The 27,954-nt window shown below is 38.0% G+C and overlaps 1 protein-coding gene across 1 annotated transcript in view; it reads right to left on the minus strand.

Annotated features, from left to right (window-relative positions):
• Positions 1-27,954, minus strand: part of DPH6 (diphthamine biosynthesis 6) — a 221,488-nt gene that overhangs the window by 26,986 nt on the left and 166,548 nt on the right. Inside the window, exon 14 of the mRNA XM_075754099.1 lies at positions 16,035-16,440. Coding sequence (XP_075610214.1) covers positions 16,035-16,440 — 406 coding nt within the window. The remainder of the gene's footprint in view (positions 1-16,034; positions 16,441-27,954) is intronic.

A 27,954-nucleotide genomic window follows, 5' to 3' on the forward strand; every position in this document is an offset into this window, starting at 1 on the left:
CCCATTATTACAAATTAACAACTAAGCAGCTGTGGTATATGATGAGAGGTGGCACTTTTTTTGTAACCTCTCAACAAATTAAACCCAAACTTTGGACTTTACCATGCAAGCTGTAGCCTGTCATAATCACTGACTTGCATACTGCTTCAGCAGAAAGTTCCAGTTTGCTAAGGAATCACGATACCAAGGCAAAGCTGAACTTCTCTCCTGCATCAAAGCTCTGCTGCTCTGGCCGCTGACTCTACTCCCACTTTCAAAGGAGTCCAGCTGTCTCCATGCGGATTCCAGTGGCAGTGAACAGCACTCAGCACTTCACAGGAGACGCATAAGTATCAGGAGCCTACAAAGGAATGTTTTGTCTTCAAATACCTCTCTTCCTCCTGTTAATACAAAACCTCTTCTTTTTTAAATATTGGCAACCACCACCAAGATGGATGTGTAGTGTGTAGGTTGGTGTGAAGACTGTATCACCTATCAAGTTTCTTTTGTTTCTGTGCCACTATTTTCCTTCTGAAGTGGGGACAAAGAAACATATTAGTGACTCCTAATTTAAGAAATAACACGCAGTACAATCCAAGCTGTGAATTTCTGTACACATGTTTTTGCTTACTACTTCTTGCTACCAGTCATATTTTCAGCACAGAAGAACACGTTTTTAAAACAGAAGCTTTGGCTTTATAATCCTGCTTGCTATGCTCTGCTTTGTGTCAGTCACATCTCCTTTTTCTGGATCAAGAAACTTAAGACTGCTGCCTCTTGATTTTTACATCTTGTTTTGTTGCAGATGGCTCACCGTGTCTCCCTTCAAGTTTTACTCTTGTACCGTGTTTTCCATGACTTGGCCTGAGACATGATTTGTGTGGTCCAGAACAAGGGATGAATGCAAGTAAAAAGAAAGGGTGAAAAACAGAATAGGAGACTAAAATGGAAGTGCAGCAAAGACCAAGCAAGTGGAGTACTTTAAGATGAAGCCTTGTGTTTTCATCTCCCTATTGAAAATGAACGATCAAATTATATCTTTGGACTGGGTCAACTATGATGAAGTTCTTTCCTAGTGATATTAATAACACAATTTCTGTTAATTTCAATAGATTGGGATTTAATTTCACCTAAAAAAGCAAAACCACAGAAGATGATGATGTTTGATGATCAGCTTGACTTGGCTTTCTGAGCTCAGATTTTCAGTATTTTCTGAAACTCGGGCTTGTTTTATGTGTCTTGGCATGTTATATATCAGAACAGGGACCATCCTTTGGATGAACTAGAGACTGTAGTCTCTCACTAGAATCATTCTGGTTCAAATGGTCCAAGGTCTTTGTGTTGGGTTTGCATGGCAAGGTTTTGGTAACGGGGCGGGGGGGTTACAGGGGTGGCTTCTGTGAGAAGCTGCTAGAAGCTTCCCCTGTGTCTGATAGAGCCAATGCCAGCCAGCTCCAAGATGGACCCACCACTGGCCAAGGCCAAGCCCATCAGTGCCTCTGTGATAACATATTTAAGAAGGAAAAAAAACAGTTAGAAAGAGCTTTTGCAGCCGGAGAGAGGAGTGAGAAGATGTAAGAAACTCTGCAGCCACCAAGGTCAGTGCAGAAGGAGGGGCAGGAGGTGCTCCAGGCGCCGGAGCAAGAGTCCCCTGCAGCCTGTGGTGAAGACCATGGTGAGGCAGGCTGTCCCCCTGCAGCCCATGGAGGGAGGATGAGGGGGTGTAGAGATTCCACCTCCAGCCCGTGGAGGACCCCACGCCGGAGCAGGTGGAGGCACCCGAAGGAGGCTGCGGCCCGTGGGAAGCCCAGGCTGGAGCAAGCTCCTGGCAGGACCTGTGGACCCATAGAGAGAGGAGCCCACGCTGGAGCAGGTTTGCTGGCAGGACTTGTGGCCCCATGGAAGAGACCCACACTGGAGCAGTTTGCTCCTGAAGTTCTGCACCCCGTGGGAGAAACCCACGCTGGAGCAGTTCGTGAAGGACTGTCTCCCGTGAGAGGGACCCCACGCTGGAGCAGGGGAACGATGAGAGGAGTCCTCCCCCTGAGGATGAAGAAGCGGCAGAAACACCGTGTGATGAACTGACCGTAACCCCCATTCCCCGTCCCCCTGTGCCGCTGAGGGGGGCGGAGGTTGAAGCCAGGAGTGAAGCTGAGCCCGGGAAGATGGGAGGGGTGGGGGGAGGTGTTTTAAGATTTGATTTTTTTTCTCATTGCTCTATTCTGTTTTGCTTAGTAATAAATTAGATGAATTTCCTCTCTAAGTTCAGTCTGTTGTGCCCGTGATGATAATTAGTGAGTGATCTCTCCCTGTCCTTATCCCGACCCACCAGCCTTTTGTTATACTGTTTCTCCCCTGTCTAGTGAAGGAGGGCAGTGAGACAGCAGCTCTCCTGGCCTCCAGCCAGGGTCAACCCACCACAGCCTTGCCTCTAATTCCATAACTCCTCCCGGCCAGCGTGCGATGCTCTTCCATCAACCCTTGGACAGCTTTTATTTGTGTGTCACAAAAATAAACAAGTTTTCCTATGTTTGGGCAAGCATATTTAAGTATTACTGTTTTGCACAAAGTGTATTGTTTGCTTTTTTCTCCTAAATGGCGTAGTGGGACTATGATATGACTGGATATTTTTTAAATGTGTGTTACAACATGGAAAACAATGTAAAAGAGCATTTTAAGCAGTGTGCTTAGAATAATTCCTGCCTAACACCAAACACTAAAATGTTCCTTCCAATTGCCAAAGACATTTTTTTAAGTGGCATCATACGGTAAACTTACTGCAGAATAAGCATTGTGGCATTAATTTCTGTAGCCAGGAAGTATTATGTAGCATGTTTCCTATCAAAATGAAATTTTAATATGCTTTAAAAGTTTGCAAAACTCCTGCATAAAGTATTTCCAAACAAGTTAAGCCCAAAATGACAAGCAGTACTTTTAATGAAAGCACTGTTAAACAGCTGAGCTTTCTGTTTCCAAGTTTTAGAGGATCAAAAGTTTAAGTGGTTTTCATACCATCACAGCTAAAAACAATGACAAGAAAAAAAAATAGAAGAAAAGTGAAATTAAAAAAGCCTAATCTAAAGATAGAAATCCTGATTATTTCTGTTGCTGTTACAGTTTGAGTGACCCAAATACTTGATTAAATCACAGCAGGTAAGTGTGATATAAACAAAAAGAATTAAAAGCACATTCTATGTAGTTAATGCAAAGAAAAAATAGAGTAATCAGCTAAATTAGAATATATTTATGTTCATGTATGTAATTGTAGAAAATGCCTTAGGCTGGCTTCAATTAGTCATGCTTTTCATAAAAGTCTGGAAATGACAAGATCCCTTGACAATTCTAAAATGATGAAGTTATGCCCAGTAGAAGAGCAATCTCAAAACAGATTTGATCTCAGACTCCTTTCTGGAACAAGGCACGCATTTCAATGAACTATTCTTCTTCAGGGCTCTACTTACCTATTCTTACTATTGTGCTGCCTCCAAACAGCACCTAATTTTGAGAGCAGCTGAGCATCTGTAACTTCAGCTAAGAACTTCAGGAAAATAAAGCTCTGTAATTTGGCCATCTTGTGTGAAGTTACCAAGTCACTTAATTCTTCTGTGCCACAAAGAGGAAGCTACTTGTACATCTGAAATGGTTTTACATCCATAGCATCAGTATATAGATGTGATACAGTGTGACAGTAAAACAGGTGAGATGATACTGCTATTTTTCTAATTTCACCCCATTATCTGGTATACTGATTCATAAATTCCTGGCAGGATGACTAAAGACAAGTCAGTACTCTGTAAATATCAGAAACAGCAATCTTCAACATACTGGTTTTCTTTTTTTTTTTTCTTTTCCTAGCAATATTAGAATTAGGTGACAAGAATTAATTTTTATTTCCAAAGTTCATGAAGTCTTTATCTCCTGATAAGCCAAAGTTATGAACAAAGTTTTGAAGTTCTCTAGAGGTTTAAAAGTTGTACATTTTAGAGCTTGTAAAGTCTTATTTTTAAATTGTTTTTCAAATCCTACTAAAACCTGGTTTATATTAGTATTTAGCCCCCATATCAAATGATATAACCATCTACTAATGTGTTTAAATAAGGACAACAAGGGTTTTCCAGTTGAAGATATGACATTACTGATGACATGAATTATTTAACTTCATAACAGGATTCCTCATCCTCAGGTGTCTCAATCATTATCAAATAAATTAGACCCTGGAAACACATTGGCTTTACATTGTCATAAGAAATACTGCAGAGATATCACAGCCCAATGACAATTCTAATTCTGAACTTGTATCAGTTCTGTTAAGATAAAGAGATGGAAAGAAAAAAGGACAATGTACACACTACAGAGAAATGAGTTTAAAAAAAAAGAACAAAGAATCCAGACACTTCTAAAGAAATATTTCTCTTTCAAAGATATACTCCAATAGGAAAAACTTGCTTGTTGGTTTCAGTAATTATTATTCAAGTAAGGAGTGGTAGTCATCTTCTGTAAGAGATGACAGACAGACAGAAACTGGGTTTTTTTTCAGAATCTGCAGTTAAATGCCATTCTTTTTAGCCAATTCATTGTAATTTAATAATAATATGGAATCACAGAATAATTTTGGTTGGTAAGGTTCTCTGGAAATCATACAGTCCAGCCTCCCTCATGCTCAGAGCAGGGGTAACTTTAGACATTAGACCAGTTTGCTGAGGGCCTTGTGCAGTCAGGTTTTGAAGACCTCCAAGGCAGAGGTTGCTCAGCCTTTGGGCAGCCTGCGCCAGCATGTGACCGCTCTTGTGGAGAAAAATTCATTCTTTGTGTCCAACCCGAATCTCTCCTGTTGCACCTTGTGACTGTTGCTCCTTCTCCTTTTCTGGTGCATCTCTGAAAAAATCCTGTCTCCTTCTCTGCAGTGCCTGTTAAGGTAAGGGAAGACTGCAACTTTGGTTCCTCTACAGCCATCTCTTCCCTAGGTGGAACAAAGCCTTCAGTTCCTTCAGTCTTTTCTCGTATGTTCTATACACCACTCACGTGACCTTCAATTTTAGTGGCTCTTCTCTTGGCTTTCTCCAGTTCGGTGATCTCTTTCTCTCATTATCCTATCCTAGTACTCCAGGTGTGCCAGCCCATCTCCCTCAACTTGCTGGCTACACTCTGGCCATTCAGAAATAATGTAGAAAGAGAAGGAATGTTCTAATTTGTTACAATGGAAAAAAATCTACCTGTTCTCTGATTATCCAGTGTTGATACTCTAGACTTAACAGTGTGAGTAGAAAAGAAGTGCCTAAAGGGCACTTATAAATGTGCTTTCAGTGTCAATGAATTAGAGCTATTAATTGGATTTTAACACAGCAGATATGCTGAGCAAAGTCCAAAGGAAAGAAAAAAAATATGAATTTTTCATTGCTTGTTTTTCTAAGGATTGGAAATTTCTCAACTATACCTCCTAACTTTATACTATTTCAAACCTAAATTTATCAGAAATTTAAGAAGAAACAGAGTATTGGGAGCACTGCTGCACATATTATCCAAAGTCAAATTGCATGAAGTGTGACAATGGCAAAATACTTTCTTTTGATGGTTAGTTACAGCTATCTTCTTGGATTAGAAGTTACAGTGCAGATGGCAAAAACAACAAAACAAACTTTCCTCTTCACTTTTTCTTGGTGTAATGCCGTCATTATATCAGGTAAATCAAATGAAACCCCAGGCCCAACTTGGTAAATGGGTGGTAAGTGATTGAACAAAATTACACTACTTTTATGGATGCTAAACATAGTTTTTACATATTTCCTTTTAAGTCAGAGTAAAACTTTGACAGGTTTTTCAAAACCAAAAAAAAACCCCCTCGTTGCACGTTGAAAATATTTTAATCAGAAATCTGATTTGTAATACTTCTAAAATTAAGACAGTAATTATTAAGTGGTGTCCTTCAGACCAGTTTGTGGTTGCACTTTTCCCAGAATTTAAGTGACTGCAATCAAAAGAAACTCCAGATCTACATTTTAGCAGCCTCAGGAAAAAAAAAAAAAAGAAAAAAAAAGGTGTATGTATCCTTTCATTTGCATAAAGAAAACAAGACAAGGGATGTTATTGAGTAACAGCAATGAAAACAGTAAGCTGAGAGCTTTGGATGCAAAGTTTGGCTGCACAGTCCAACTTTGACTGACTATGCACCAGAGGCAGTAAACACTGGAGACTTTTTTGTCCTAAACATACCTGTGGAGTACAAACAGGCCTTATTTCCTTGCCCTGCCTTCTGTCTTCAGGCCTCCTCCCCATGTCCAAAAGAGAGATGTCTTAGACTACGGAGACAGGGCAAGGGCAGGCGAAACAAATGGACAATGGAGTACAAAGGTGTTTCATCACTTTTCACGCTGAGCAGTAAATAATCCTCATGTCCATGCTGTCCCTGGGCTTCAGGAAGGTAGCTTCTGGGGCTTCCATTACCCATATGGACAAAAGATAAGATCTAGGCTATTAAAGCAAATTATACCCACAGCATTATCTTCTCATGCTGTTAAGTCTCTGCCTACATTTGTGGTTTGAATCAGGGCATTATTTCTATTTTTAGTTTCACATCTTTGTAAAGAATTATTCCATGCCATTAGATAACAAGAAGGTCTTATCTGTCTCCAAGCAAATGGTCAAGCTTTTTGGATAACCTCAGAGCCTGTTCAGATGCACTGCTGAGAGTCTACTGACAGCTGAATTTGATACCTGATATATTGAACAGATATATCTGGGCAGCAAAGGAAGATACCATGTCCTACTGCTTGCAGGACAGAGAATTTCCACAGGGCTGACACTGGAAGAGTTTTCAAAAGGACTTTAAGCCGTTGCCCATTTACCTATTATACTTATTACAGCCCTTAAAAGGTAGATTTTCAGCAGCTGCTTATCTCCGTGAAAAGTCCCAATGAGGAAAGCTAAGCATGACTTCTGACAGTCAAGGCAAGATAGACAAAACCCGATAGGCTCTATCACTGGTGTCTACAGTTGACAAAAGGCAAGATCTTACAGAAATAAATTAACTTTGAGAGACTGGAGAAGGAAGAACTGGAGGGAAAACTGGAGAGGAAGTGGAAGGTTTTGAGGTAAGATTTATTGATGATTTGGGGTATCAGTCAGTGCTAGTTCTGACACCTGGCCTTTCTTCTTTCTCTCCAAAAGTGATGCCCATTACTGCTCTAAGTATGTACACCAAGCAATGGGGAGATTTCAGTAACAGAACTGCAGTTTGAGGGCAATTTCTGGAGACTGGACTCAGCAGAATAGCCTAAGCCTGGGAAATAATGATCTGGTGATGCATCAAAAAGCTTTGGGAAACTGGATGAGAAAAAAAAACTACCGTGGGAATAAAAATTTGTCTTCTTCTTACACATATTGCAAGGGCAGGAAAATTCCCAGTCTCAAATACTTAATTGTACAAGGAGAAATAAATTTGCAGTCATAGTTTATTTAGGTTTATTGTCAAACCTAATAGTTTGACAGTCAGTAGATATAATACAAATTTTCCAGGCTACTGATATTAGCAGTGCTAAAAATCCTTGATTTCTCTGGACGAAAAATACTGAAGTACAGCTTCTGCTGTCAATCAGCCATACTTTCAAAGGGGGTTAGGAAAAGTTATCAAAGAAGATTGAACTGGTACTCCTTAGTGCAGAGGTTATGCCACAGAATGACTAAGAATGGTCAGCCAGCCAACAGTCATTCAACCTGCCTGTGGATCATCCATTCAAGAGGACAGCAGACACACTGAACCAACGTAGGAACCTCCCCAGGAACAAGCTATCCACCTACTCATTGATCTGCCTGCTACCATTAAAGTGTTGTTAATTATATTCTTATTGGTTGGAAATGTAACTCTGTACACTTCTTCCTTGCAAAATTCACTCTTCTTTCATTGAACTATTTCTTAGGTCTGCCAGACAAAGAGCAAATGGCAAGCATTTTGGTACTAAAGAAGAGTAAATACAAAAGACAAGCTAGTCATGCCAAAGCTCCATCTACTGCAGTGTTCTGTTTCAAGTAATGGTCCTAAATAAATACCTAAAATGAACAAGGGAAGCAGGTATGATATTATCCCCAGTTCACTTTCAGCCTACAATTATTTTAAGATCAGTGGACTTTCTAAGTAAGTCAGATGTAATTTCAAAGATTCACAGATTGATAGGGGTTGGAAGGGACCTCTGGAGATCATCTAGTCCAACCCCCCGCTAAAGCAGGATCACTTAGAGCAGGTTGCACAGAATGGCATCCAGGTAGGTTTTGAATATCTCCAGAGAAGGAGACTCCACAACCTCTCTGGGCAGCCTGTTCCAGTGCTCTGTCACCCTCAAAATTTCACTGGTTTAAACAACACTATTGTTTTTTTCTTCACTTATAAATAAAAAGTAATATAGAGAGGGATCTGTACAAATGATGCAGAGGTCTCTAGAAATCTAAGTTCTTTCAATGTTTATTGATTTAGAATTGCAGAATTGGTGCCAAGATGTTGGCATGTTGAAATGGTCTCAGAGAAAAACTTCCTATGTAATTGTAAACCGTAATCTGTGATGTGTCCTTAAAAACTGAGTTTGTCGCAAATGGTTTCTGGATAGATAGAAGATCATATATGCTTCACATATTAAATACCGGATAATTCAAATGTGGCAATGATTGCATGCCTGATATCATTGTTATAAGATGCTTTTATAGTTGTTCTCTGTCAACAAAGCACCAAACAAAGTGTCTCAAAATTAATTTTGACATTGGAGTAGGATGTTTGTACTCTATGCATTTCATGCATGTATACAGACACTTATGCATATACAGATGTACACATACACCAGTCTAGAAGATACCAGTTTTCCAAAAGATTATTAATTTATTCAGACTCCTTGTAGAGCTAATTATCAAAATCACCCCTTCTGACTCATTACATAATAGACTGGGTTCTCATTGCATAAGTTTCTTTACATCTATTCTCTTAAGATTTTCACCTTATAGACTACTGCTTTTGACGAATTCCAATGTTCATTAAGATAACTTATTAACTAACATCAAGCAGCAAAGCCACTGCCTGGATCACCATAAAAAAATGTCTAGCATCTTCCAAACTCATTATGTGAGGCAAGCAAATCAGTTTTAGACATGTTAGCAAACTTAGGAAATTCTTCTTTATAATCTATGACTTTCTTCACAAAAAGTCTGTCTTCTGACAGGTCCATTCTGCCCTACAGGTCACTACATATAAATCTTCAATAGGGAAACTGAAAAGTCCATTTATTTGGTGAAGACCTCTGGAACACTTCAACATAATGTGAAAACATGATAGGAGGGACAGAGTAACCTATAAATGTATCTTAGATTTTAGTGGTAGAAATTCTGAAAGAAATATGAAGTTGTACAGAGTAGCTTTAAAACAACCTTACCAATATATTGCTAGTGTTCTGTATCAAGGATAAAAGGTGTATGTTCTAGATCAATCTTGGGTCAAGCAATTAAAGAATTTATTTCCATTTAAGGTTTTAGCCAAGATTTTTATGTATGACTGTGCAATACTCAACCTTTAGATGTCACATGCTGTCCACTTTGAAGAAGGACGAGTTCTAACTTTGCTACCTGGCCTTGGCACCAAGTGGTTGAATTTTTCTCAATCTAGTATCTGTGCTCTTAAAAAATAAATTTCCTGTCCTAAAGGACAGAAGGCCACTGCCCTAAAGTAGGATCTAATATATTTTAAGCTGCCTCACAGGCATAAAAGACTTTCCTATGCAAATTCAGTCAAGAGGCAACATAACTATTAAAACAATTTCCCCAAGTCTTTGATAGCAAAAAAAAAAAATCCTTTCTTCATAATTTTATGTGAGATGTTCTGCTAAAAATATGTATACAGTGACTTGCAGTAGATATAATAACAGCGCAACCTTGAAAACTGATATAAAAAGTTTAAAATTTCAGCATGTTAACAGTAATTTAATATAGCAGCTCCCTTGACTGGATAGTTTGAGTAGCAACAGCAAGATTGCAAAGCCACCTCTGTGGCTCAAGACCAAATTTAGCTACTTCTGCCCTTTTACAATGTCATTTCAAGCACACTCATGAATCACATCAGTATTTCCTAATTGCTTATGTATGTTATAATCTGATGCATTTCCCCAAGTACTATTTTAACTTTTTTTTTTTTTTTTTTTTTTTTTTGAGCAATAGCAGTGTAGGTCTGCTGCTTGAACTATTATACTTGGCAAATTCTTTGTTTTCTTAACAGCAAACCCAAGAAATTTAAAGTGAAATTTTCCTCCTCTTTCAAGTTGGCAACTGTTATCACATTTTCCATTTAGCCTAAATTAATAGAATTTGGTAGAAAATTAAGTTAAATTTTCATAGCCTATTTCAGACACTATCACGATATTTTAAAAATATTTTTGTTTGGCCAAATTATATATGTTAGTCACAACAACTATGTCATTAGTTACTGATTGCAAAGCTTGATTTCAAAAGGACCAACAGTTAAAAATTATCAAAACTTTTGTACCTGCTTCATTGTTACTCAGTAAACCGTTCTTAATGACTATTTAGTTTCTACTCACATGAGCAGTTCTCCACGACTGTTGAGTAAATACCAATTACTCACATGAAAACATGTAGGCCTGTGTACAAATGTTTGGAGGTTGAGTTTCCAGCTGTCCTCATGGGAAATTGTTTCCCAGTGTACAAGGGCATACCCATCGAGAAAGTTAAATTGAAATAAATTCCCACTGTGAATTTAAAGTGCATTAGTTAAAGAATATTAAACTCTACTGCACATGGATGTACGTTATTAAGAAAATGCATCTTGGTATCTACCAGTACTGGAAACTGTGTTTTGGAAAACATCCGGAAAATGTGTTGATAATGCAGTATTTTAATAAATGGAATACTTTAAATCATACCAGATGGAAAATCTTTAGTTTAAAAGCAGTATGTTGTCCATGCACCAGGCTGTTACTATGTCAGTGCAAGGACTCCTAATTGAGTGCCTAATCACCAGGGCTTCTCTTTCAACAGAAGAAACAGTCCCATTTCAAGCCAGATTTTCTACAGTCCAGTTGAACTATACTCAACCCATATTAGAATTTTTTTTAAACTATAGTATCATTGAAACTTCATAAACACATAAGTACTAAGAGCCTTTTAGTCCTAAGCATTTACAGAACAGAGCCACATTTAAACTAATTATATATTCATTTTAATGCTGCTACCATTTTTGACTGTCTTTGCCTTTCTCTTCCTGTTCTCTTTTGCCTTTTTATATTCCCACTTCATTTTTTCTATATTATTAAAAAGGGATTATGTAATATGATGTTCTGGTGAATGCAGGACCTTTTCTACTGCCTAATAAATATTCAAAAATATTTTGCATACATCCTGTGAACAAGGCTTGTGAAATCATAATGGGATGACTTATGAACATTCATTTTTCCTATACTGAAAGTATAATCTAGTCAACTGGATGGTATAGCAAATCGTCCTGACACATTTATATTAATGCATATTTAAATGAGAATAAGAAAGAAATAGTCAAATTTATGTTAAAGACTTCTAAAGGCTTAACAGCATCTTACTAAGTATATATGTCAGCTTAATCTAATCCTCCTACTTCTAACACGTTCTGTGGTCTCAGCACGGTGCCCGTAATGCTCTCGTATGTTATGAGGGATTGCCTCTGAGAAGTTCATCATCAGTACTACACTTTGTTCAATAAAACTTTACATCTGGTCTTAGGATGACAGAAAGCTATCTGTCTCAAATTTGCATTACAAACCTTTAGCTTCTTTTGACATCAGTAACACCAGCTATAATAATTTCCCATAACCTGTTACAATATGCAGAGTATACATATTCCTGGTTTTCATCTTACTGTGTCAGGTACAAACAAATTTCTCTAATTTATTTGGACAGTTTTAAATAAATGACAATTTCTTTGCACCAAAAAAGCACTCATCTAATCAGAGGCTCATTTGAGAAGATCTGTAGCAGTATTTCCTCCTTTCACTCCAATGATTTTAAGTTCTAATCAGAAAAAACTACCTTTATTCTTTTCCATGCTTTTGCTAGAGGAGACAATACATTGCAATTCAAGACCTTACAAGAATTATTGAAGATTATTTGCTAATCTTACGACATGATGGAAGTCCACCTGAAACCCACTAAGAGTGGAAGTTATCTCCTCAACCATCTTCTTGATTTCTGAGATGTGATAATTTCTCTCTTTTCCATTATAGATACATCTGTCTGATGTGTTTCACATTAAAATATTTGAATAGCAGTGTCTAGCATCCCCTGGTATGTTATTAATATTATCTTTCCTCAGCAGACAATACATCTGATGGTAGCTGAAGACTCCAAAAGGACAGACCTACTTGTGGGATTAACAATGTCTAACACATGTCGAAGATCAAACATGTCACTAACAGATCATCATACAGATGGTTAGCAACCAGCACTACCTGAGCTGAATTAATAAATCGCAGCTGAAAAACTGCTCTCAATATTATTTGTGTTCTGGCAGCCACATCAAGGAAACAGTATTTTTTAAAAGTCTGTGTATTGGGCCTGCAGATTTTCAAGTCAAGATCAGTACATTTCTGCATTATCCTGTCTCCTAGTAAAATGCTATTCTATGCTTGAAAGACAGTTTTACCAACTATCTGATACTAAATTCTGATACCCACCTAGACATACTCTGCAACAGAAAGTAACCTTTGGAGGTAGTACAAATCACCACAGAGAGATCCAAATACTCAAAATATCCTAGGGCAAGTCTACAGAGACAGAGCGAGTCTATGAGCGAGTTCTGGCCATGCTCAGAGCTGACAAGACACAAACCAGTGCTATTTTGGAAGCCAGTACTGTTCCCTCTTGTGACTTGCCGCGTTCAGATTCATGCATTCTATAAGCAGAACAAGCTTATCTGAACTTGCCTAAATATATTATATGTATGTTTCGAAATCTATTCAGGTATGTTTCCAATTCTATTCAGGTAATGACTTAAACTTCTGGGTAATATGTAAAACATGCCTTTTTTTCTCCTGTGGTCCTGAATCCAGATTTAGGAAGAAGGCTGACAAGTTAATGGGCTGTTGTGGAAGAAACATAGGACCGCCTTAAGGCTCAAGAGCAAAGCAGGAACACACTATGAGAAACTGGAAGAAGCTGTGCTCATCGGAACTTAACAATCTCTAACACCTTAGGCTGGTGTTACAGGCAGGCTAAAATATCATGGGATTCAAAAGAAAGACCTGATATTAGTTCTGGTATATTACACCTGTGAAGCACACTAAAGGACACACACATTTGCAGTAGTTCTGCCAGTCAAAACTAAAGACTGCCAATAATAACTGAGAAGATAAAACATAGACTATGTCATCTTCCTTATGGACACTGTCTAGGGGATACTGAAATAAATGGGAACATCTTGGAGACCTTATGCAGTGTTTTTAAACTGAGAGTTAATATATATATGTGTGAGTACATTTTAAATTATGAGGAGTATAATTATAATAGTACAAAAGACAGTCAAGGACATAGTTCAGTAACATGCTGCATCCTTTGGAAAGCTGAGGAGGCTTCACTGGAGACTACATGCCTTTCAAGGCTCCTAGGACACATACTAGCAGGAAACTTAAATATGTCCCTGTGTCCTAACAACCTATTAAAAATCAGTCTTCTGATTTTGAATCAGAAACAGTATATATATAATATTCTGATATCAGATTAAAACTATCAGTAAGACACACTTCAGCAACAACTATTTTAATTTGAGAAGTTATTTTCAAATATATAGCATATTTCTTCTTCCCATTACATGAATTTTCTGGAAATTTTTCCTAAGTAGAAAAAGTTATTTTAAAACTCTTCATCAATGAATTACTGCTACTTGTAAATTTAATGCATTCTATATATTCTACAGATTTGCAAGAATGTATTTCTTACCAGTGGGGATAATGATAAAATTGCTATAATGACAGGAATTGTTATGACAGTGCAGAGATCTGAACACAACTAGAATGAATATATGACAATCATAACAAATCTTTCTATGTCTACACCATTGGTAGTATAACATGAATGGAATTGAATCAAATTTTTCTGTGCACAATTTATACATTATATTGAGCAAGATAGTTAATAAAGCAAATGAAATTTATTTGGAAGTAATTATTCTATGGCTTGAGAAATATCAGAAAGAGAGCAGGCAAAACGGTAATGTTAATCCCATGCCAGGAACATGTTTTATCAGGTTTCCTTTTAGCTCTTAAACAAGACGTAGTAAAAACAACAACATTCTGTCAGACTATATGTTCATTCCTTGCTTCCTGGATTAAATATGCTTATTCTATGCCACATTTTTATAGCTTTCAATTCCTGTACTTTAAATCTATTAAACAATGTCAAGTTGAATTTTCTTCAAAAACTGCTGCAGGTTAAGAAAAAAAAAAATAGGACAGTAGAATATTTGAGGGCTAACATTTATGTCAGCTAATTAATATGGATCAGTTGTGGTCTGCAAGGATTTTTAAAGTGCATGAATGTTTGAGATAAATATAGACTAAGGATCTGATTTTATTCCTTCTCAAATTGATAACAAAGCTCTTACTGATTTCAGTACAAGTATGGTTAACCAGTTTTGTAGGTCTGACAGATAAAATAAGCTTTTGTGCTCTTGCATAATGTTAGTTGTCCCAAATTAAGCATAGTCCAAAATATAGATGTACAAGATAAGAAATAAATTATACTTGCAACATTATATTTATTGTTCTGTATTGTCTTTACTTGGTAAGAGAATGAGATTTTAAAAAATGAACATTGGGAAGAAACATTAAATTTGTTTGGTTAGCAAGTTCTATTTAAGTAAGTTGGTAAGAAATCAGCCCATGTTCAAAACCAGACACTCTCTAATCTAGAGGACACAACACCATTTCCTTGTCTTAAAACATTAATATTTACTTATTCTCAAAAGACTGCCTGTTAGCACAGAGAATTTGGTTATATGAACATAGTTCTAGATCATGACAAAAACAGGCTACCAAATAGACCACTGTTGAAAGGCTCTTATGCAAAAGATTCTTTCTCCCTATGTTTGACCCTGAGGTGGCTGGATTTCTCAGCGACTTCTCTTTCATGGAATCACAGAATAACTCAGATAGGAGTGAGATTGTCTAATCCAACCTCCTACTCTGATTCTGAGATCAGAACACATAATCCAGGGCTTTATCCCATTTGGAATTAAAAATGTCCAATAGAGCCTTTCTGTATGAGAAACATGCCTGGTAACCAGAAAAAGAACAAACATATCTTAATCATAGAATCATAGAATGATTTAGGTTGGAAAAGACCCTTAAGATCACTGAGTCCAACCGTTAACCTAACACTGCCAAGTCCACCACTAAACCATGTCCCTAAGGGCCACATCTACGCATCTTTGAAATACCTCCAGGGATCGTGACTCAACCACTTCTATGGGCATCCTATTCCAATGGTTGACAACCCTTTCAGTGAAGAAATTTTTCCTAATATCCAATCTAAACCTCCCCTGGCACAACTTGAGGCCATTTCCTCTTGTCCTATCACTTGTTACTTGGGAGAAGAGACCAACATCCACCTCACTACAACCTTCTTTCGGGTAGGTGTAGAAAGCGGTAAGGTCTCCCCTCAGCCTCCTTTTCTCCAGACTAAACAACTCCAGTTCCCTCAGCCGCTCCTCATAAGACTTGTTCTCTAGACCCTTTATCAGCTTCATTGCCCTTCTCTGGACATGCTCCAGCACCTCAATGTCTTTCTTGTAGTGAAGGGCCCAAAACTGAACACAGTACTCGAGGTGCGGCCTCACCAGTGCCAAGTACAGGGAGATGATCACTTCCCTAGTCCTGCTGGCCACACTACTCCTGATACAAGCCAGGATGCTATTGGCCTTCTTGGCCACCTATCCTTGAAAGGCACTTCTAAAATGTTTCCTTCCAATGAAACCTTATGTAGAAGTAAAAAAAAATACCTTATGCTTAGTATTAACACCTGGTTTCTGTCATTGTAAGTCTTACCTGTTCGTAGTGTTTCAGCATCAAAGATATCGTCCTTGAAGAAAGCTCTAAAAGACAAAGGACTTGCACTGAAGTCTTCTGAAAGTTTCTCAACAGCTTGTTTAAACGTAGTAACTAAGTCATGAAGAAGTCCATCTAAATCAAGCTGAGAACCGGATGGTGTAATCAAGCTCAGTCGTATAGAGATTGATGCACAAGATGCAGAACTAGACTCCACAGATTCACACTCGATTTTGAAGCCCTCTGACAACATCTTCATTGCAAAATGTTTTCTTTGGAGTGGATCATCAACAACTGCAACAACATGCCATTCAATGGCAGCATCTCTGGGTAGGTGAGATATTACAACCACAGCAAGCAACCCACACACTGCAGTTACATCACGATACATCTCTGAATCTTCAACCTAAAAGATAAAAAAAAATATTGTGCATTTTACAGAGACGGTAGAAATTAATGTTGCTCATATTCAGCTATATATTCAAAAAAGTATGTGCAGTACAGTTATTTCAGGAAGACTGTTCTTCCCCTAAACTTTTCTTCTTATTGAAAAGTCATCTTGAGCAATTAAGAATTTGTCTGACAGTTAATATCTGCTCCTTTTTGCAATCTCAAACTACTACTATGCCTGTACCATTTAAAAAAAATGCTGATCATAATGTATTTTGCACTCATTTTACAATCAAAAAAGAGTCTTTTTGCATACAGAAACTTTTATCTGTACCAATGGTTTTTGAAGAACAGAAATGGTAGGAACTACTGAAACTACAGAAACGAGTTAGTAAAGCAGGTAAGATTTATCTTAAAAGTTGGAGTACTAAAGATACAGTTCAGATACTGTAAGGATACAGTTCAGATAGTTCTGAACAGTAGAATGACCTTGAACAAACCCTCTTAGAAGATAAAATGTGTTTTCCTAATAGCAGAGCTCAGCAATAGCGAAAAACCTGCTGCATTATCAATGCGGTTTTGGTCACAAATCCAAACCATAGCACCACACAGGTTGCTATGAAGAAAGTTGACACCATCCCAGCCAAAACCAGTACACACATTTAGATCTGCTGTGACCTTATACCTAAATGCATATACTCCTATTACAAGGTTGTGTTGGTTTTGCATGGCAAGGTTTTGGTAGCGGGGGGGCTACAGGGGTGGCTTCTGTGAGAAGCTGCTAGAAGCTTCCCCTGTGTCTGACAGAGCCAATGCCAGCCAGCTCCAAGACGGACCCACCGCTGGCCAAGGCCAAGCCCATCACTGCCTCTGTGATAACATATTTAAGAAGGAAAAAAAACAGTTAGAAAGAGCTTTTGCAGCCAGAGAGGAGGAGAAGATGTAAGAAACTCTGCAGCCACCAAGGTCAGTGCAGAAGGAGGGGCAGGAGGTGCTCCAGGTGCCGGAGCAAGAGTCCCCTGCAGCCCGTGGTGAAGACCATGATGAAGCAGGCTGTCCCCCTGCAGCCCATGGAGGAAGGATGAGGGGGTGTAGAGATTCCACCTGCAGCCCGTGGAGGACCCCACACCAGAGCAGGTGGAGGCACCTGAAGGAGGCTGTGACCCCGTGGGAAGCCCGCGCTGGAGCAAGCTCCTGGCAGGACCTGTGGCCCCGTGGAGAGAGGACCCCACGCCAGAGCAGGTTTGCTGGCAGGACTTGTGACCCTGTGGGGGACCCACGCCGGAGCAGTTTGCTCCTGAAGGTCTGCACCCCATGGGAGAGACCCACGCTGGAGCAGTTCGTGAAGGATTGTAGCCCGTGGGAAGGACTCACGTTAGAGAAGTTCGTGAAGGACTGTCTCCCATGAGAGGGACCCCACGCTGGAGCAGGGGAACGATGAGAGGAGTCCTCCCCCTGAGGATGAAGAAGCGGCAGAAACACCGCGTGAGGAACTGACCGTAACCCCCATTCCCCGTCCCCCTGTGCCGCTGAGGGGGGCGGAGGTTGAAGCCGGGAGTGAAGTTGAGCCCGGGAAGATGGGAGGGGTGGGGGGAGGTGTTTTAAGATTTGGTTTTATTTCTCATTCCTCTACTCTGTTTTGCTTAGTAATAAATTAGATGAATTTCCTCTCTAAGTTCGGTCTGTTTTGCTCGTGATGATAATTAGATAATGATCTTTCCCTGTCCTTACCTCGACCCATAAGTTTTTTTTTCGTTGTACTTTTTCTCCCCTGTCTAATGAAGGAGGGGAGTGATAGAGCGGCTCTGGTGGGTACCTGGCCCTCAGCCAGGGTCAACCCACCACAGTGGTCTATTTATGGAAATAAGGTCTACTTATGGAAAGCAACCCCATTTTATGATACACATACTCTCAAAATGTATGAATTTGCATTAACTTATCAGTGCTCTGAACACAATTTTCTTTTGAACAACTGTTCAAATAGTTGAACAGCTGAAATGCTTATTCTGGCTGGCAGATTTTTTTTTTCTTTTTCCTCCATTTTTGTGGAGAGACAATATATTAAGCATTTTTAATAGTGACACCATCTTCTTTGTGTACACCGATAATAACTTTTTTATATACCAATTTGCTTATACCGCAGTAGATACTGGTAACATTGTCCATTGCCTGACCTCTGAAAAGAAAAATAATAACAAGGCAAACCTGTCATCTTGCCTGAAGTCGATAAGGCCATATAACTCACAGTACCTTCAATTCACAAGCTCAATTTTCATCCACTCGCTCTCAACTTTGAGAGGAAGAAATAATGACAGGTTACAGGCACTTTATTTCAAAATTCACTCACAAAGTTATTGACAAGCATTTTGCACCAAATATCTGTGATGCTTGACCCTCGTGAGCTGTTTACATGAAAAATGCACTTACTTCTATATTAATGACAGTGGAGTCTAATTCTATACCAAACATGTAGCAATTGCTTTAGCATTTCTGGTTTTGATATGGGAACAAAAATAGGGATAATTTGTCTCAAATTGCAGTCACTTCAGTCATAATAAAATCTCACTGAGCTAGCCGGGGCTGTTATTAAGTTACCAACACATAAATGTTATATTAGCACTTAACAGGAGGAGCACGGTATTCTCCTCTAGGAGATGAATTCTAACCTTGTCAATATAATTCTGCTCTGAGTGCTGTAAAACAGTTTGAAAAGATGAAATACTGGAGCTTTGCACTGAGGAAAAAAAAAAAAAAAGTCATGCTCATTCAGGCTTAAAGGCCATTTTGCTGGCCCAAGGTGCTGAGCTACTGTTTAGAAAAAAGTCTAAAGAAGCTCTCTCAGGTCACATCAAGCACTAAGACAAACTTTTCTACTTCCCTGTACTTGTCTTAGGTTGTTAAATCAATTACTCACTATTTCTGCTTGCCTTCAGCTGCCATTTAGAATATGAAGAACTACATGAAAATTAAGGCCAAGAGAAAGTACATTTCCAAATTTAACAAATGAGAATCATTCTGAGTGAAAGACTATTCATGGTGCACCTGTGCAGTACCATCGCGCTCATAACCTTTAACTTTAGAGTTTGCACAAAGCACAAGTGATGGAGCTACTGGGGACTAATAATCTTTCATCAGCTGCTACAGAACCTTACCGAAATACTTCTAACAATGACCTCTCCTGACTTATTTTCAAGAAATCGCTGACATTTGTGTTGTACATGGATGCTGCATTTGTGAGTTACCTTTCAGAAATTTACAACTGTCTTAAGGAGCTGAATATCTTTATGATAGCCTGTCTAGTAAATGAGGATGAATATATGCGGTCTCTTAAGAAATTCTATTCATATGATGCTAGAACAATATAAGTAAGTATTAAGAGCGAAAATTAAGAGGAATTATTTTATGACTAAGTTGCTCTTTACAATTGTTTCTGCTCTCTTATCAATGAGATCCAGTACTTTTGGCAGACAGCTGTGGTACTACTAAGAAAAACATGTTTTTAGGGTTCTTCCCCAGGATACTGTTGTAGACTGTTCTATAAAGGAGTACAAGTTGTGGCCTACTTCGTCTACATCTTCAGAGTCTTGGGGGAAAAAAAAAAAAAGAGGTAGAAGAGGAAGCAGTTTGACTTTTAATTTTTGAAAAAGATTTGACAAATAATTCTTGGGAACCTTTGTAAAATTTTTTATTACTGAGAGATGAGAAAACACTGTTGGGCCAAACACTGTTGAAAGCAGTGATTCCTTAAAGTATCTTTGACCTGAATCGTATACATCTTTGCAAATTTCAGCTGCTGTCATCTATTTGCCCTTAAACACTGATTTCCTAGTTATCAGTATTCAAATGATTTCCAGTACATGGGAGAGGGTCTGCCTGTTGAAGATCCCCATTACCAGTTGTTAGCTTTTCCACGGGATTTAATCCTTTGTAAGAAAAAATACTGCAAGGTAACTTGGCAGCAGGAAATGTTCGGATGCCATAGGGGAAAATAAGCCGATTGTAAAGGTTCATTGTCTGACTGCTGAGACAATATGGAGACAGATGTTACTCCTGTGCTACACTTGTACATGATCTGATTCAAAAAGGGCTGGAGAAGGAAGCCAAGTAACATCCTTTCGCTGTGCAGGAGACGGCCTCTGAAAATAAATGACTCTGTAGCAATGTCTTCTTTCAGGCATGGATGCAAACTGGATCATCTCAGAGGCCACACTATGACAGCATTCTGATTCTGTCATGCTATGAAAAGGTAGATTCCAAAACTTTGGACAAAGATTTGATATGACAAGTGATTAAGCTCTTACTGAATCTCATGTTAGACTGTCCTCAAAACATGATTCATAATATCCTCCTTCTGCCAACACAATCATCTGCCACTCAATTTATCAAAGGTGGGAAAGATGGAGTCCCGGAAGGTTTGGAAAAGGAAGCCAAAAAGTAGATTTTTTCTAAATACATGCATTGTATCAATATCATTCCCTATCCAGAGAACTATGAACACTTTCATTATTTTTACACTTTGCTTTGAAAAAAACCCCACAACTCAACAAAGGACTTCTCCCACCATGAAGAAAATACTGATATTCTTCTGGTGCTACAATACACATTTCAGTAACTCAGGGGAAAACCAGAAGGTACAGAGTAAATTTTAGGAGGACTGAGAATGTGACTCTCTTATTTACCTGACATTTTCTAATACCAAAGTAGCTTGATGCCACACTACTGTAAACACTGAGAAGAGTGCCATGCTAAGCTAAGTAACAACCTGGAAAGTCTTCATGGACTGGTTAATAAAGAATCACAGCAGTTGACAGCAGTCAAGAAAGTAAGTAAAACATTGTGAATTCTCAGGAAAGGAATAGAGAACAAAGTGGGTAACATTATGCCACTGTAGAAATTCACAGTTCACCTGCACCTTGAGTAAGATATGCAACTCTCGATCTCTCAACTGAAAAATGACATGTTAGACCCAGAATGTGTCCAGAGGAGGACAACCAGGATGATCAAAAGCTCTGGAGGGTCTGACTGGAAATGTTCTCCGGCCTTCTTAAGGAGAATATGACAGAAGTTTACAAAATCATACATGACACAGAAGGGTAGATAGGGATAAGAATTGATTTTGCAAGCTTGTCTTTCTGTACAAGAACTACGGATCATCAAATGACATTAGTAAGAGCATGGTTTCAAAAAGAACGATGGTAGGCGACACCTGGAATTCCTTGCAAAGAATGGTTGCAGGAACTTTACAGGTATTCAAGGGGAGCCTGAACAAGTACTCAGAACACAAATTCAGTCAGGATTATGAGAGACACATATTAAAATTCTTAGCTAATTCTTAATTTATACAATAGTTAATAATTTATATTAAAATTAATGATTTATATAACTATTAAAATTAATTTAATTAATTTTAATATGAATTAAAATAGTTTGAGGTTGGGAGAATACGAAGAGTGGATATATGCTTTTCCTGATTATATTATTCACATCTGCTTAGGGCTACTGTTTGGAGTCAGAATACTAAGAAGAGTCCATGCTATCATGGCTATTCTTATGTTCTTACATAAGAATTTATGGTTATACTGATACCAGGGGTGTGTTTGGTGAAGAAAAACAACTGGGCTTTCTTGACTGGGCTGGTTGAACTTTCAGAACTAGTCCCTTCTGACAACTAGTCCTTTCCAGTATTTCTAAGGGAGTTTTATGTTCATCTGTGATATTCCAGACTGATTTTACAGATGAATGGTGAACACAGAGTCAAGCAGAACAATGCAGGTAACAGCTGTGAAGTGCTGCTTCAGCTAGTTGAGCAGAGGCACTGGCATCAGAATATTGGGCTGGAAGAAGTGGGAGTTTGATGTGGTTACTCTTGACCTGTTTCTGAGAAAAAAAAATGCTTCCTCTTCTCCTTTTTCCCAAAGCAGAATCACAGACAGAACTGGAATCCCACTTTTAGGGGGGTGCATATATCTTCAGTCCCTGCTTATACTGTTGGAGACAGCACAGACAACTAAAACGCAACAGACAGTCCCCGACAGTGCCCAGCAGGAGGTTTGTCTGCTTTCAGCACCTGCCACAGGAATGGCGATCTGGAGCCACCCAGACAGTCCGCTGTGTTTTAACCCCTCTAACGAGGTTGTGCAATGGATGCTTAACTCAAATCTGCAAATGTATAAGGATGATTGACTGGAAACAGAAGGGGTCAAAGGGCTTGGCTGAAAACTTATTGAAGGCCACAGTGCTACAGTTATCAAATGACACCCAACTCAATAAGGTAGCTAGTAACAAGAAATGAGAATGGGAACTCTTCCTATACTTCATATTCCTGCACAGGCTGTACCTGAAAAGGTAGCCTGGTAGAAACGTTCCTCAGCCAACGCTTTTGTGAACATGTTTAATGCAGAAATACAATCCCTTTCATATCACAAGAAGGAAGGTTAACCACAGAGGTTGTCAATTGGTTTTTAAACTTCTAACCAAGCTGTATCTCTACATTAAAGTAAAATGGTTAACTGAATTGCTGGGTGCATAACGCTTTCCTGAGCTTTGCTCAGATACAAGAAGTTATCATATTGGTTCATGGTACTACCAAGCCCTCGCATTTTGTATGCCTTAGTTCTTAGTAAAGATTCACTTGATTTTCATTGTGCATATTCAGGAGAGCTAGAGAATACTCTCACGCCAATGAATGCCTAATGCATTCACAATACCATGACAAAACAAACCAGAACCCAATGCAGTGAGGGTAGTTAAATGAAAAATGCTGGGCTGTAAGGGTTGTAAACTAACTTACAGGGTGTTGTTTTAAAAGTGCTAATCTTAAAAAAGAATTTCTCTAACAAATACATGTATTTTTTTATTTAAAAAGAAAAAAACAAAGGCAGACCTATTCAAATTCCAGTGAAAACACAGGAATAATGAGTATAAGACAAACCTATACTCAATCCATTGTATAAGCATTTAACTATTTTACTTAATTGAAAAATATACATATTTCAGTTATTAACATTTATTACATAAATTTGTTTATTTTTACCATCCTCCATTTGTCCAAATGAGAAATAATCTTTTTGTTGTGTGAGTAAGAACTAAGGTCTACCTATCTCACAGCTGAATATAGAATCAGGCTATAAGAGACAGAGATGAATGCGTAATTGCCATCTCTACAAAGAATTGACTTGGAGAACAAAAAGAAAGATACTGTGATGTTACTTTTAGAAGCTGAGTTTATGAAAACCTTCTATGGTATGCATTATTACACCATTATAGTGGCAAGATTAATGTGCCTTTAAATAATACATTTAAAATTTCTTTTACACTGCCTGCATTAAACAGAGTGCATCAAACTCCTGAGATCCAGCCTGAGCTTTGCTAAAGTCCCTCACAACAATAGGTTTATGACTTTAAAAAGTAAAGATTCCACTAGGAAAACTGCATAAGAATAAAAATGTCAGTTCCTGAAGACAGTAGGATAGAAGCAATCCTTTTCAACATCCTAGTTTGTCTAATAAATAGGCCACATGCATTCCTGGTATAACATGCCTGGATTCAAAGAATGAATACCACAGTGTTTTATAACAATAAAATTGTTAACAATATTCTTTTTGCAAAGCTTACAAAAATAAGAAAGTCTGACATTTAATATTCCTTCCTAAAATAAAACAGATTATTTGCTGCATGCCAAAAATACATTACCACAAAACTGGCAGACTAAAAATGAGGTCTTATAAATATGAATATTTATCAAGAAATAAATACTGTTAATATAAAAAGAAACAAGTTCTTCAGAAATTTTAGTCCTCTCTACTCCATAATGTGTTGGACAAAGGTGATGACAGTTTAGTTACAACTGGGTCACGTAGAAACTATTTTGTACAATGTCAACTGGAAAACTGAGCCTGTACTTACTTGATGTTACTGAACCAGGGAAAATCTAGAGAAAACAAGGTGGTTATTTTTTGTGTCAGCATCTGATAGCACATTTTGCAGAATAAATGCTTTGTTGTGCAGTCTTTCTCTATCTTTAAAAACCAGAAACATGAAAAAGGGAAGGCAGATACAGGGGAGCAAATACGGGTATAGAAATTTAGAGGCAGTACTATTTCTAAGGGTACTTTTAATAAATTTTTGTAATTCAAATGGATTTCAAATTAATGTCATTTCAGTACAATCATTATAATTCCACATGCTGGGATGTGGGAAAAAAAATCCAAATTAAGTTTTTTTCATAATAATTGTGAAAAAATCTGCATGCATCAGCATGGTGCAAAAGTAATTATTAGATATGAAGTGGTCAGCAATTAACATGCCAAGCACAACAGCTTAACTTTTCCCAGAGAGGCATTTTGCAGGTGAGAGGCATTTTGCAGGTGAATAAAATGAGCATACCTCAAGTTATATTAGCAAGAGTACAGGAAATCTGAAATATATACAATATATTGCTGGCTATTATTAGGATTTGTCAAGGTGATGGCCTAAAATTTTATGGTAGTCAACCAAGTATGTCAGATGAAACTACCACAAAAATTAACTAACATCACTCTTAGGGCCCAAATCCCACAATAAATCTAGAGTAAATTTGATTTTATAAGTTGAGACAGCTTTTTGGTGCATAAAGGATACGTTTAAGTCTTTGCAGAATCAAAACTTTCATGACGAATGGTCCCTGAATAGTATTACTGTAAGTGTATGTAGGCATCGTATAAAAAAAGCAAATACGGAAACTCATGGAAATAGAGTTCATAAGAAATCAGATCAATAACTGTATATGATCTATAGCTTATATCACTCAAACAGAATAATTCAGCAGCTTGCTATTCTATCTTTTACCATGATTGTCAACAGAGGCCAAGAAGTGATAGGAATTTTCCTCACTTCTGTGTGATAGACAAAAGGGTGCAGCTGAAATTAAAGACATAACCTTACAAGCTCTCTTTTGATTATATTTAGTACATAAGGATATAATTTGCTTGTTAATTTTGTTTCTCTTTTGTGTTGTTGGATTTCTGTGATTTCATCCTTTCATTTCGGAAACTGAGAAGCTCTGTGACACGATCAAAATGAGAGCAATCAGTATCACATTTCCATGAAGACACAGTCAGCTTTGAAGGAGTCTTTAGAACAAACAAACAATTGAAAGCCTGAAGACTGTATACAAAGTCTGTAATAACTAGGCTAACACCTCTGCTTTCTGGACTTACCAACCTGGAAGTTTTCTTGAGAAGTAAGCTCAAATAATTACTTGTTAGAAGAAAATGAAAGAAAAATAGAAAATGCAAATTGGCCTGCCGAAAGACAGATGCAGACTTCTGCATGCACAGTAATGGAGAAGAGTCTCCTGTTTAAGACTGAGATTTCCATTTTTGCTTGATTTATCAGGTAAGTATCACAATCTTCTTCTATCCCATTATCTAAAGGCACATTCTCAATAGCCACATGGTTTTCAACTACCCACTGAATTTTATACATTTCAATCTCTCTTCAAAATACATTTCATAATTCTGCATGACAATTATGCCACCATCAGAGCAAAAGAAAGATCTTAAAATGCTGGATAATCAGGTTCGGGAAGTATGTGATAATATCAAATGGAAAGCATACAGTACCATTTTCCCCACATTTTCAGAAGGTTATAAGCCTCAGCTCTAGCACTGATTATTCAGAAGAAAGCATGTTCAAAGGACTGCAATGAATGCGTCTGGACTGAGAATGTGAGAAGCAAAGGACTGCCAGTGTGGCTGTCAAAGGGGCATAAGGTCTGAAATTCAGAATTAGACAATTAACATTAGCTTTAAAAATGGATATGACTGCTTGAAGGAGAAGATTTTTCCCTCTTACTGGGCCCTTAATTACTCCCACTGATACATAATGAGACAGATTAAATCTAAGTGTTGTTTATTCTGGTTGGTTTGTTGGTTTGTTTTGGGGTTTTTTTTGGGGGGTGGTGGTGCTTTCATTTTTGCTTTTGTTTTGTTTTGGGTTTATTCTGAAGGAACACTTTATGGCTTTAGCAGACCATTTCAGTAAGCAAGTGCTCTGATACAATATGAATACCTGTATTTTTTTCCCTAAATCAAAGGTGTCAGGAAGGGATTTTCACTTTTGTTAAGTGCATACCAGCCTTTGGTTTTTTGGTTTATTCTGCAGAAGTAGTCGCGCTACCACATGTACTTACCAACCCGATAAACACCCTTCCTACTGCGTGGGAAGCTCAGCCTCTTGGTTCTCATTCTGTGGCATCAAGTATTTTAAACTCTTAAGGTCTGATATGTTTCAGTCTAAGTAAACTCACAGGGTTCAAAATAGGAATTTCTGGATGAAAGGTAATGGTCTGTGATATACAGGTCAGACTAAATGATCTAATGGTGCCTTCTGGCTGTACAAGCTACTCAAGCTATGAAATCTGTTTTACCCACTACTTACACTCAGTCTTTCTACCAGCGCTGCAGCGCCTGAACTCTAAAAACCCACACTGAGGAGGCAACCATCTCACTCATTATGGCCTTTAATATCCCTTGCTGATAGTTTTACATTTTTAAACAGCCCTACCTGTCGTGCTCCCTTTTATGTGTTCTCATTGTTACCGATATAATTTCGGAAGCAAAATATCTAAACAGTAAGCATAATAAAAATGAAACAGGTTAAAGCTTATTAGCAGTAGGGAGCAGATGTAGCAAAATTCTGCCAGTTCCCCTACATTTCCTCCCCAGCAGGGACTTTCTGTCAAGCTGTGAGTTAGTTCTATACAATAATGCACGCTGCTGTTACTGCAATTGCACCTTCCTATACCTCGCTATTGTACTAAAAATTCACTTTGATTTTTGATTTCCTCCTTTGTAATAACAATATTTAAAGCAGTTCCTGCAGAGCTAAATGTAAATTCAAGGACTGCATGCTAGATGCTCAAAAGGGCATGAAAATGTAAAATTGATAAGAAAATAATTACATATTGAAAAGCTGTTTTATTTGCTTTAAAAATATTAACTTTCTCTCAACCAACTAAAGGTTCCTGAGCCAAGAGATAACCAGTTAATGACTGAAGTTAAGATTCCTTGAAATACCTCTCAAACATACATCATTCAATATATCATTTACAATGTGGAAAAAAGATAACTATTTAAGGAACAAAGTCATAAATTGATAGCAATATAAACTGAAAGCAAATGAAGTCTGCCACATGAAACATGATCACAGACTGTCACTCTGAGGGTTTTATTCTTCATGTGTAGTGTCAAAAATAAGCACTTAGGAAAGGGAGTTGAACTGAATTAAGGATGTTCAAGATGGAAAGATTCCACTTGAAATTCATTTGAGAGTGTGTACCCAAATGGGACAGAAAACGAGAGAAGTTAATGGTCAAAATCTACGTTCTGGGCATTAAGGATAACTGATTTTATGATTTAGGATTTAAATTTCAGATACTGATTGCAAAGATGTTTTCTCTGAAAGTCTATTTTCCTTCTGAACTTTGACCTTGAGCTCTGGAACTAATTTTCAATCCAAATGTCAGCTTTTACCTCACATATTCTAACTA

The sequence above is a fragment of the Balearica regulorum genome, chromosome 5 (genome assembly GCF_011004875.1).
Source record: "Balearica regulorum gibbericeps isolate bBalReg1 chromosome 5, bBalReg1.pri, whole genome shotgun sequence".
NCBI lineage: Eukaryota > Metazoa > Chordata > Aves > Gruiformes > Gruidae > Balearica > Balearica regulorum.